At 49.4% G+C, this 12728-nt stretch overlaps 1 protein-coding gene across 2 annotated transcripts; it reads right to left on the bottom strand.

The window, feature by feature from the left end:
• Positions 1-980: 980 nt before the first annotated feature.
• COMMD7 (COMM domain containing 7) lies at positions 981-10396 on the bottom strand. Of its 2 annotated transcripts, XM_050919077.1 has the most exons (9): positions 10326-10396; positions 8357-8410; positions 8155-8257; positions 5425-5481; positions 5313-5350; positions 4601-4691; positions 4388-4437; positions 3848-3896; positions 981-2514 (listed from the first exon to the last, which is right to left on the bottom strand). In XM_050919077.1, the coding sequence occupies exons 1-9, from the start codon at positions 10353-10355 to the stop codon at positions 2438-2440; spliced, it is 549 nt and encodes a 182-aa protein (XP_050775034.1). In that variant the 5' UTR covers positions 10356-10396; the 3' UTR covers positions 981-2437. The 2 variants fall into 2 exon arrangements, with proteins under 2 accessions (XP_050775034.1, XP_050775035.1); XM_050919078.1 differs by lacking the exon at positions 8357-8410.
• Between the last annotated feature and the right edge of the window lie 2332 nt (positions 10397-12728).

The following is a 12728-nucleotide window of genomic DNA, read 5'->3' on the forward strand; positions in this document are numbered from 1 at the left end:
CTGACACATGGACCAGGACACACCAGTACTCCCCTTGCCTGCCCCCTGCTAAGGCTGCTGCAGTGGGAACTGAGGAAAGGGCTCTGTTCTCAAATCTCTCGCTCTGTCCCCCTCCCCTGCTCCCTGTCTGACTCCAGCCTTCCCTCCCCCACCTGCACTGCTAACAACAAGGAAGTAGTATTCAGGAGTAAGGGCAGGACCAGCGGGAGTGTGGCCAAACACCTCTCCCCATATCACTCTTAGACCAAGATCTGGGAGTGGCTGTGGAGGTGAAGAATGGGACGAGACTTGCTGTGCAGCGAAGACAAAGTTGTCTCATTAGATTTCTTGTTGTGCTCTCTGGAGGCTTGGTTTCCTCCCAGACCTCACAGTCCAATGTAGAGATCCACTTCCATTTTAATCCACTGCAGTTGATGTTCCTTTGTGCTCATGCCACAGAAAAGTTTCAAGTCACAGCAGCCAGGGCTCCACTCAGGCCATCTACTAGAGTTCATTTCCAGAGAGGCGCTGCCCGTTCAGTCATGCACAGTCAAATACACAGGATGAAAGGGGGTATTATGGGGCTAGCCAAGACCTTTGGTAGCACATGAAGGTCACTTCACGTTGCAGAGGCATTATGGGTGCAGCAGCAGTGCTTTAATGCTGCTTATCAGAGACCCTCCCAGGGACTGTCAGGCTGCAGCGGGAGCCCTTAGCTGGAGGACATGAGGCCTCAGCACTCAACAGGCCAGAACTTAAGGGTTGGAGGGGGGGGGAGAAGCAGGTTAGATTGTTCTAGGTCTGCAGCTGAGAGTGGCACCTTTCAGGGCTTTGCTGTATTCCACCCCCACTACAACTATCATCTAATAGTGACAAGCTAGGTACAGCAGGGCTGGGTGAAATGAAAATGTAAGGCAGAAAGGCCCCTCTTCTTGACACAATGACCCTTTGGCTTTTCTATGTGAGATGGGGTCGGGTAAAAAAATAATGGACAAGGAATGTTTTACTCAAAGGGTTTTATTTCTAAGGGTTTTATTTCCAGTTTACAATTCTCATGTGACAAAGCAGGAACTCCTGATCAATGGAGTGTGACACAGGGAAAGAAAAAGGCAAATATTTGCCATGAGCCAACCCGGGACATTTCAAGTAGGATTTCCCCCATGTTAGACTCTCCAAACACAAGACACCGTTCTCATTTGTCACTTGGTCCTACTTACAAAAGATAATGTGGAATTGTTCGTATTTTCCTGTAACAGATTAAAATTAGCATGTAATACTGCATCAGAGGGCAGTCTGTCCAAGTTCTGGTATTTATAATCTCTCTGCATAGTTTTATGGGATGGGAATGTTGTAACTAGAAGAAAAGTGATTTAAGAAAGGAAGGTCTCATGTTTGATCATTCACTGAAACTAGCCAGGAAGGACTCTCCGTATTGGCAGGACTGTTATTTTAGGTGTTGACTGCGTGCTCGTTCAAGCTCTTATTCCTACACATCACAGTCTATTAGTTCCTTCCATCATACATGTTGTGACTGGAGTTGCATGTGAAGATCTCGTATCCTCAACAACATTTAGTGTTGGAAAGAGAATACTTTGCAAGTGGGATCACCTTTCAGAAGACCTGTCTCAAGAGGTGTGCTTAGGGTGAATTTAGGCTGATAAAAGGTGCTAAAGTGACAACCCTGGAGAATGAAATCTAGTCAGCCAAAACACAGGCCTAAGTGAAAGCAGTGGTAGATAGTACAAGCCCTCTGCTTGGCCCTAGAGGTGTCTCAAACATTCCAAGTGAGTTCATCTTCCCAAGAGACTAACAAGAGTGACAAATGTACTAGGAAGTAGGAGACTTATTTCACACAGTCCTGTCCTTAGGAGCTCTTCACTAGAATCATATGTTTGTTCAGAAAACGGGGATTATCAGGGTGAATTTTTTTTTTTAAATAAAAGCCCAGTGTTCTCCCATGTCTACCATTTAATAATCATTTCCATTATGGGGCAGTACATTATCAGTCCAGTTCTTAGCTTTGATGTGGACCACTGCTAACTAATTCACCTAGTTAGGATTCTCTCTTTTAAAATGCTCTTCACTCACAAGTTTGCTTTATCCCTTTTATGTAAATACAAAAGGAAGCAGGATACTAACAAGGATTCCTAGCTTGCATACCACTATAAATGTCTATATAGCTCTGGCAATATTTTCTTCTAATTGTTACTACAGAAAAGCAACATGAGTACTTCTGTTTGTAGCTACTAAATATTTGTAAAAGTTTCAGATTCTGAAAGACAGAAACAACAGTTTTAAAGACCATTTCCATTCTGGGTCCAGAACTATTTGACAGTGTTGTTTATTAAACAGTGCAATCTTCATCCAATATGTTACAAGTCTGATCTTAACTCTGCAGATATGTTGGCCCACGAGGAGAAATTACCCCTCTATGGTATAAATGCAGTCCCTTGAGGTTTCAGCTGAAACATTCCAGACTGGTTTTGACTCGTTCCATCTCATGTAGAAAACTGTAGAACTGCGGCAATGTTAACTCTGAGAAACGGGAGGGAAAAAACCCAGCTATATTTAAAGTCCTATTTCTAACACAAAGCTATTCACATCCATATCAAGGAGCAATTTTCCACCACACCTGGGCTGGATTGTATTAGAGATTCTAGGTCTTAACATGCTTTTCTATACAACATCATTTGAATGTAACAGGATTTCAGGCAAAGGTTTTCATAATATATGACCGACATTGGGATTGCTCTCATTTCCTTTAGTATATTGCTCTCTAATGACTACTTCTAAAGGCTCCAATTGTCAGAGCGTGATGATAATATTTTGATATGAAGACCCTCCACACAGCCAGTACTTCTGAATTATTTCCTATAGTGCCACTAGCTGGGAGAGGCCAGGGTTGGAATAGCTGTGAGCGTCTATAGTCAGTGCTTCAACAGCAGTGGCTTTCAACCTTTCCAGACTCCTGTACCATTTTCAGGAGTCTGATTTGTCTTGTGTACCCCCAAGTTTCACCTCACTTAAAAACTACTTCCTTACAAGATCAGACATAAAAAAACAAAAATGTCATGGCATACTATTACTGAAAAATTGCTTACTTTCTCATTGTTACCATATAGTTATAAATCAATTGGAATATAAATAATATATTTACATTTCAGTATATAGCACGGATCGGCAACCTTTAGCACGTGGCCCATCAGGGTAATCCACTGGCGGGCCGGGCCGGGCCGGTTTACCTGCAGTGTCTGCAGGTTTGGCCGATCGCAGCTCCCACTGACCGTGGTTTGCCGTTCCAGGCCAACAGAAGCAGCGGGAAGTGATGGCCAGCACATCCCTCAGCTTGCGCTGTTTCCCGCGGGCCCCGTTGGCCTGGAATGGCGAACCAGGCCAATGGGAGCTGCAATTGGCCGAACCTGCGGACAGTGCAGGTAAACAAACCGTCCTGGCCCGCCAGCAGATTTCTCCGACGGGCCTCATGCCAAAGGTTGCCAGTCCCTGGTGTATAGTATAGAAAGCAGTATAAACAAGTAATTGTGTGAAATTTTAGTTTGTACTGACTTCGCTAGAGCTTTTTATGTAGCTTGTTGTAAAACTAGGCAAATATCTAGATATGTTGGTGTATTCCCTGGAAAACCTCTTTGTAGCCCCAGGTACATGTATCCCTGGTAGAGAACCACTGTTCTATAGTGACCCCCTGCTGGGAGCTGGGTCTGCTTCCATTAAGATCCAATGAATATATACAACTTTTTTCTGTAAATACCTGGAATCTCAAATGCATTTCAAAGGCTTAATGAAATACTTCTGAAGTCTCTTCATGAAATATTTCTGCTCTAGAACTCCCCTTTGAAGTTAGTTAACTCACCTACATACACGTGATCCATTTGGCTTCCTTTTTTAACCACCAATTTCAACTGGGAAGAAATCAGAGACATTTAATTGAAACAGCCTAGCATCATAAAAATCAAGGCATCAAACTTTAGTTTCAGACAGCACAGACTATTGAAGTGGTCTCTCTACAATTGGTCTTCCAGTAAAACCTACTACAGGAGTAGATCCTTCTCAGAAATCATCCTAAGGAGTGTCTTTAAGCTAAGCAAATCAACCCAATCTCTCGCACACAATATCAGGACCTCTACTAGACTGCAAATGTTGGTGCTTCATCATCCCTACTGTTGGCCACAAATCTCCTTAGGTAAGTGAAGCATGCAGAAAAAGCAGCAGCGGTGCACGTTTTAGCTGCTGTCTTCAAGAAATCAGAAGCAAAGCCAACTCCAAATGCCATACTCTTGGGTTCCCTTGGCTCCCACTGGAGTCAGCACCAGCAGGCTCATCCTGTTAGCTTGTCCTTTACCAAGTGATGAACTACAACCTGTTCCCTAAACTCTCATTTTGGGAGACTTACCTGTAAGAAGATACTTCCAACTTTTTCCAGTTCACTGCTCCCTGCGGTCACTGTGAAATGGAGAGAAGAGATGGCAGATAACTTCCCTGAGGGTCTAAAGTAGCTTAGTTTAGTGAAATTATTTCAAGACAGTCTACAGCTAAGAACCACTCCTGGATTTCAGCCTTGACATCATACAGACAATTCAGCCTACTCATGTTTCACATCCATTACCTCCAAATTTCCACTCCATATCTATAAGCTGGTTAATCATCAGCGTCTGTCCAACAGCTAGGCGTGTCAGGGTAGGGGAATTCAGCTTCCACTGTAAGAGCAAAAAATGGACACCTAACCAACTGATGCAAAAATACTTTTCCTTACCATATTACCTGCAGCTCCAACACCAATGAGGAGCTGGGCAGAGCCCCAGCAGAAGCATAAAGCAGATGTACATGCAGCATGTAGCAAGGGACTGCATAAATGCCGAAATATGAAAATGGACTGGGGTATAAGTTTAAAAACATAGCTTATTTTATTTTTTATTTATGTAGTTGATTTAGGCATTTTTGAAAATTCTGCCATGGGACCAATTTAACACATTAATGCAAAAAGTCCTGTGTTCATTTATTTGGATAACACTGATGTTCAATGCAAGCAAAGGAAGAAACCGAATAGAAGCCACATTTAATTGCCACAGTCAATAAAACTGTTTAAGGTGCTTATATGCTACAATGCATATGCCATGCCAAATCAGAACTGCTTAGACAAAATGTTTCATACCAGTTGTCCTGGCATCTTCAGTTTATGATTTTCAACTAGGTATGAAGCAACACACAAGCTGACTTCTTGGCACCTCTGAATATGTGGCCACAAGTTTATTAAAAAAAAAAAAATCTCACTGGGACGGGGCGGTTTAAGTTAAGAAGTAAAGGAATTCTACTAATACCTGCTCTGCAAAATAACTGGCTTTCTCTTCACTGAGTCCTGTAGGAGAAACACAAGATTAACAAAATAACCACCAATTAATATTTAATATTTAGTAAAGTCAAGTGACCTACCCAGAGCGATGAAATCTGCTCTGATTTGTTCAGATGACAGATTTCTCTTCAGGGCCCCTAGAAAAAAAATTCCAAAAGGAAGAAATCATTTTTACTGAAATACAGAATTGCACACTGTGTTAAGTCAAACAAACACAGGGACAAAGAGGTTTTAATAGGATATTTTTGTTCTCCAATTGTGCTGTTCAGCAACTCGCTACTCACCAAAGTAGGAAATACTGTTGTCTCCTACTGTACCCCTGTAGAAGCCAAAGCTTCTGCTTAAAGAGTCAGTCAGATGCATGTGCATGAGAGCAAGATGAAGCTACATTGTTGGTCTCCATGGTAATGGCAGCGGCAGATTCGTTTTGAAGTTACTGCCTTTTCCCCTACAGAAGCTTTGCTTGTTAACGGCTGGCAAGCTACTAATTTAACCTACCTGCTGTGTTTTGGATGGTGGGTGTGAACATGTGCCTATAACATTTTTCTCCTGCTGTGCCTGCCTGCTTTGTTCTTGGGGAGCAGGCTGCACATTGAAATTTACAAGGACCTTGTTCTCTGAAGCCAAGAGAAGGAGTCTGTCTGGTAAATTTTGATAGACTGCCTGCTCCACACGGCTTTGTATCTGTATTGTACATAAGCACTCAGTGAAGTTATCAGAACAGATGGCAGGTATCATTCATGGCATCTCAGCTCTGACAAAAATGATTCAAGGATTTGAGAATAAGGCACATAAATAGCAACAGAGGGAGATAAATGCATGTTGTCTAGAAAAGAAAAGCCTCAGAATGGGGAAAATTATGATTTCTGACTATAAATACCTTTAAAGTTGCTACATAAAAGGAGGAAGGAAATTTTTTCACTGCCTTTTATGCTAGCAGGAAAAGGAGAAATGGCCTGAAGCTACAAAAAGAAAATTTAGTACAAGCAAAATGCTAGAAGAAAATTTGCACTTAAGTACTATGGTGATGGGAACTACAGAAAAATCTAAGACTTAAGATAATAAGGGTAATGGATCAACAGGAGAAACTGCCCAAGGGAGGTGGGTGAAGCACAGGCACTGCAGATTGCTGAGAATAAGTTGGCTATGGTGGGAGCAGGAAAGTGGTCAGACTGAATGACTGGGCTGGTCTTTTCTGGCTCCACTATGTGTGATTAACATACACCTGTTTTGGTGAGCTGCTCATAGATAAGTAAAGAGAACAGGAGTACTTGTGGCACCTTAGAGACTAACACATTTATTTCAGCATGAGCTTTCAGCCCACGAAAGCTTATGCTGAAATAAATGTGTTAGTCTCTAAGGTGCCACAAGCCCTCCTGTTCTTTGTGGATACAGACTAACACGGCTGTTTCTCTAAAAGGAGGCTGCAAGGATAGAAGTCACCTTAACACAGTTTTAATCGCTCTGATTTCCAGAGTCTTCTAATGGGGTCTCAATTTGCTCAGCCCTCTCTGTCTAATGAAGCTGGTCCACCTACTAGGAAGTACAATGTTGCATCATGTAGCTGGCAGCTGCAACAGTGTTTTTGTCTGAAGATAAAACTGCACTAGTTTCACCAAATATATACATTTTTACAGGTGCAAGTTAAACTCATGTAATCAAGTGTTAAACCAACAGATGTGTGGTTTGGATGGATCACTTGATGATTACCTATTCTGTTCATTCCCTCTGGGGCACCTGGCATTGGCCACTGTCGGAAGACAGGATACTGGGCTGGATGGACCTTTGGTCTCACCCAGCATGGCCGTTCTTATGTGTCTGCATAAAGGATTTCTGTAGGTTCAACTAAAATATTTAACAGATTTTAGTTAGGCCAGTGGAACTTGTGTATAGACATGGCTTAAGAGAGACAAGAGCCTGATGAATGGAACAGAAATACAGTGGATGAAAAGCTGGATATGAGTCAACAGTGTGGCCTTGTTGCCAAGAAGGCTAATGGCATTTTGGGCTGTATAAGTAGGGGCATTGCCAGCAGATCGAGGGACGTGATCATTCCCCTCTATTTGACATTGGTGAGGCCTCATCTGGAGTACTGTGTCCAGTTTTGGGCCCCACACTGCAAGAAGGATGTGAAAAAATTGGAAAGAGTCCAGTGGAGGGCAACAAAAAAGATTAGGGGGCTGGAGCACATGACTTATGAGGAGAGGCTCAGGGAACTAGGATTGTTTAGTCTGCAGAAAAGAAGAATGAGGGGGGATTTGATAGCTGCTTTTAACTACCTGAAAGGGGGTTCCAAAGAGGATGGATCTAGACTGTTCTCAGTGGTGGCAGTTGACAGAACAAGGAGTAATGGTCTCAAGTTGCAGTGGAGGAAGTTTAGGTTGGAGATTAGGAAACACTATTTCACTAGGAGGTCGGTGAGGCACTGGAATGGGTTATCTAGGGAGGTGGTGGAATCTCCTTCCTTAGAGGTTTTTAAGGTCAGGCTTGACAAAGCCCTGGCTGGAATGATTTAGTTGGGAATTGGTCCTGCTCTGAGCAGGGGGTTGGACTAGATGACCTCCTGAGGTCCCTTCCATATCATATTCTATGATTCTAACAGAAAGAGGGATTTCTAAAGGATGTTTGAGAACTCATTTTTAATTCTTGATTACTGCTTTCTTAGCAATCAAAGGTTCTGTCCCGCAAGCTCATAGGCACAGTGAAATCAGTGGGGCTCTATATGGATTAGTGTGCAGGCACAAACACAGCAGTTGCTTTCAGGCCAGGAGTAACAATCTCACATACACAACCATTTCCAGGCTACTCACCGTTAGGTATCAAGAGGATACTTTTGATAATATTTTTCAGAGGACCCAGGCTGATTTCATTCATGGTGGCAAATTCAGAGAGCTGAGTCAGAAACCTTTCCACCTGCAGACAGCAAAGAGAAGAGAAAACCGTAACTCTGTGCTCATCTCATCTGACCGCTGCAATCAACCCCGTCTCCATATTGTGCTGCAGAGGCCTTACCTCCTTGGGCTCCGTTAAAAAGCGGAAGACTACATCAGTCAGTGCTGAGAATTGCTGTGAAAAAATAGGATAGTGTCACTAAACCAGGGACTACCAGGCTACATTTCTCACTCACTTCTTCCAAGTTCTCTCCACAGATCCTTGAAAGAGGAACATGTGCTGTTCTGCGTTAACACCCTTCTCCTATTCAATGCAGCTGTACAGGCACAGATTCATTTCACCACTATACAGTTTACTTCACAGCACTTCCTTGGCCACCTCCCGCCAATAGCAACAAGGAAATGCAGCTTCCTCACACAACTTTCTAGCTTTGTAGAGGTCACTCACTGATCTTTTTGGAATACTCTGTCTTCAAGAATATTAGCACAGCTAGTAACTGTCATTGGAAAGGGATTTGTATGGTGCTGAGCGAGATAGCACAAGACTATGCAACCCAAGTTTAGTATACAGGGGCACAATAGGAGAAGGAATGTGGACCTACCCTGATATTTCCACAACTTTACAGGGTATTTGGGCTGTTGCTGTAACAGTTAATGTCCATTAGCTCTCCATCATGTAAACATGTTGTAACCCAGGGATTGGCAACCTTTGGCACGCGGCTCATCAGGGTAACCCCCCTGGGGGGCCGGGCTGGTTTGTTTACCTGCCACGTCTGCAGGTCTGGCTGATCGCAGCTCCCACTGGCCGCGGTTCACTGCTCCAGGCCAATGGGGGCTGCGGGAAGCGGCGTGGGCCGAGGGAAGTGCTGGCTGCCGCTTCCCGCCACCCCTGTTGGCCCAGAGTAACAAACGCGGCTAGTGGGAGCCATGATCGGCCAAACCTGTGAATGCGGCAGGTAAACAAACTGGCCCGGCCTGCCAGGGTGCTTATTCTGGCGAGCCACATGCCAGAGGTTGCCAATCCCTGTTGTAACCTGTACCTGCAAGTAGAGACTGAGGGTTTGTCTCGATTACAAAATGTTATCACTTTCTGATGCTAGATGACCTGTTGCTGCCATGGATCTGTGGCTAAAGTAGGCCAAGTTAATCACGGTTAGCGGCTGCATTTCTGAATGGGATTAATCTGGGCCTACCTTTATATTGTCCCCATTGTGTTAGATAAGTGGATTTGAAACAACTGTGTTCAAACTTTGTAATGCAGGAGAAACCATTAAGAGTTTCAGCATTGCACAACCAAAAGGGAGGCAGACAAGCTGTCCAAAGACCTCGGTGTGAGTTTAGCTCAACACCTAAAATAAAGATGGGAAACCAAAACTGTTACAGACAGTTGGCACCTCATGTAGGTGTATGTGTACCAGTGACTGAAAAATATTAATCTCAAATCCATGGCTAGCTACTGCAACAGTGAGGACCAGATGCTGTGCACCCGTGTGGGACAGGCACTGTAATCCCAGACCTGACACCCTGCAGGGAGCAGTTGGGCAAAAAGCAAATTTGGTGAGAAATTATTTGGGAGCCACTCAGCACCCCCATGTCTCTGGAATCTCTCATTGCTGTGCACCTGCACCAGAGCGACCAGACAGCAATGTGAAAAATTGGGACAGGGTGGGGGGTAATAGGAGCCTATACAAGAAAAAGACCCCAAAATCGGGACATCTGGTCACTGTAACCTGCACGCTCAGAACTAGGCTGCTCACAAGCAGGGCTGTGCATTCAGCGCTAGTTACACAGAGGGTTTGTGAACCTCTGGAAACGCAGGAGGTGCAGCGGTGACCCCCCCCCGCATTAAATACACTTTGTCTATTTAACACCGTTATAACCGCTGGAGCCAAAGCCGGGGGGAGAGGGGGGGCTGCTCGCGACCCCGACGGGTCCCGCCCCCGGTCTGAGCCCCTGGAGGAGTCGGCGCCAGGCGGGGCCTGGATCGCACCCGCTGCCCACCTGCCGCGACAGCTCGGCCCCCCCGGCCCCGGCCCCCCGCTCGGACCGGACCGGACCCGCCTAGGCCGCGGCCCTTCCCCGCCCCGCACCTCTGCGCGCAGCTGGTTCAGGCTCTGCATGGCGCCGCTCCCCGCCGGCGGCCCCAGCTCCCGCGTCCCGCCCCGCCCCGGCCGCCGAGCCCCGCCCCGGCCGCGCGTCCCGCCTCAGCCTGAGCGTTGGCGGCAGCACTTTCCGCGCGGGGCCCCGCCCCCGCCGCGCCTCCCGGGGGGGCCCCCGCGCCGAGACCCCCCCCGGACTCCCCCCCACCCCCCGCCACCCACTGCGCCGCTCCACCTGGGCCCCCGCGCTGAGACCCCCCCACCCCTCCCTGGCCACCCACTGCGCCGCTCCCACCCACCTGGGCCCCCACACTGAGACCCCCCCGGACTCCCCAGCACCCCCACACCTGGGCCCCTGCGCTGTGACCCCCCCTGCCACCCCTCACCTGGACACCCAGGCCCCGCTCCCATCCACCTGCCCCCCCTGCACTCTGACCCCCCAGGACTCCTCTGTGCCCTCACACCTGGGCCTCCGTACTGTGACCCCCTGGGTCCCCCCCGAGCCCTGTCCCCTGCGCCCCTCCACGCTGTGACACCCCACCGCCACCCCTCACCTGGACACCCAGTGCCCCGCTCCTACCCACCTGGGCCCCCCCGGTACCCCTTGAGCTCCCTCACCTGGCCCCCTGGGCCCTGACCCCCACCTGGGCTCCCTCACTGTGACCCCTGGGGACCCCCATGCCCTACCCCTTGCCTGGGCCCCTGGGCCCTGGCCCTTGGGACCCCCCACACTGTAACCCCCCCAGACTCCCCCCATACCATCCCACCTGCCCCCCCACACCCTGCCCCCTCAACTCCCCTGTGCCCTGCCCCCCACCTGGGCCCCCCGTGTCCTGCCCCCACTTGGGCCACCCCACTGCCCCTCACCTGGGGCCCCATGCTGTGACCCCCGTGCTGTACCCCCCATGCCCTGCCCCCCACCTGGCCCCCTGCACCCTGACCCCAACTGGGCCTCCATACTCTGACCCCCACCTGGCTCCCCCAGTCCCTGACCCCACGTGGGCCCCTGCACTCTGACCCCCCCGGACTCCCCTGTGCCCACCTGGGTCCACCACGCTATGACCCCCCGATACCTCCTGAGTCCCCTCACCTGGCACCTTGACCCCCACCTGGGTCCCCGCACTATGAGCCCCTGGTACGCCCTGAGCCCCCTCACCTGGCCCCCTATGCCCTGACCCCCACCTGGGCCTCCCATGCTGTGACCGCCAGGACACTCCACAGTCTGCCCCTCACCTGGTCCCCTGCACTCTGACCCCTTGGTATCCTCCACACCCCCTCACCTGGACCCCCTGTGCTCTGCCCTCCACCTGGCCCCTCCACACCCTGACCCCTGGGACCTCCCAGGACCCCTCATCTGGGCTCCCTGCTCCCCCACTTGGGCCCCCCATGCCCTGCCCCCCCCCCGAGGCCCTCCTGCGTTCTGACCCCCCAGGACCCTCCACGCCCCGTCCCCTGCCCCCCATGCCCTGCCCCTACCTGGGCCTGCTGCACCCCCTCACCTGGGCTCCCTCTGCTCTGACCCCCGCACCCTCTCACCAGATTCCCCCGTTCCCTGCGTCCCTACCTGGGCCCCTGCTCCATGCCCCCAATCTGGGCACGCTGTGTCCTGCCCCCTCCTAGGCACCCTGCACTCTCCCCGTGCCCCCTTCACCTGGGCCCCTCCATGCTCCCTCACCTGGACACCCAGTGCCCTGCCCCCCTCACCTGGAGACCCAGTCGGCTGCTTCCACCCACCTAGGCACCGCATGCCCTGCTCCTCACCTACCTGGGTACCCTGCACCCTGCCCCCCATCCACCTGGATACCCAGTGCCCTACCTCCACCTACCTGAGACCCCACTCCCACCCACCTGGGCACCTCGTGCCTTGCCCCACTCACCTGGGAACCCCAGACCCTTTCCCACCTACCTGGGCATCCCTTGACCTACCTCCCCACCTACCTGGGCACCCAATGCCCTGCCTTACCCACTTGGACACCCTGAGTCCCCACCTGGGCTCCCACACCCATCTCCTGGGCACCCTGCACTCTGCCTCCTACCTACATGGGCACCCCATGTCCTGCTCCCCCTCCTGGGCACCCCATGCCTTGCTCCTCACCACCCTGGGTATCCTTTGCCCTGCCCCAGACACTTAGTAGGGTTGCTAGTTTCGGTTGGAGGTATTCCATTCATCACATGACATGATCTTTAATTAAAGATTAATCTTTAATTCCTGGGGATTCTAGGATAATCCTGGAGGGTTGGCAACCCCGGACTTAATATCCCCCCTGGGCACCAGTGCCTTGTCCCCCCTCACCTGGCCACCTACCACCCAGTCCCCTCCTTCCCCACTCACCTGGTTTCCCTGTCTCCTCTACTCACATGGACACTCAGCATTTGTCCTCTCCATTCACCTGG

This window comes from Gopherus flavomarginatus, chromosome 11, assembly GCF_025201925.1.
Source record: "Gopherus flavomarginatus isolate rGopFla2 chromosome 11, rGopFla2.mat.asm, whole genome shotgun sequence".
NCBI classification, from domain to species: domain Eukaryota; kingdom Metazoa; phylum Chordata; order Testudines; family Testudinidae; genus Gopherus; species Gopherus flavomarginatus.

What these genes read in the sequence shown, in the direction of transcription:
- COMMD7 (XM_050919077.1), bottom strand. Translation starts at nt 10,355, where the DNA reads ATGCAGAGCCTGAACCAGCTGCGCGCAGAG. An exon ending in TTTTAACGGAGCCCAAGGAG is followed by an intron (nt 8,258 to 8,356) that starts GTAAGGCCTCTG and finishes TGCTGTCTGCAG; the next exon opens with GTGGAAAGGTTTCTGACTCA. An exon ending in TTGGAAGTATCTTCTTACAG is followed by an intron (nt 3,897 to 4,387) that starts GTAAGTCTCCCA and finishes ATTTCTTCCCAG; the next exon opens with TTGAAATTGGTGGTTAAAAA.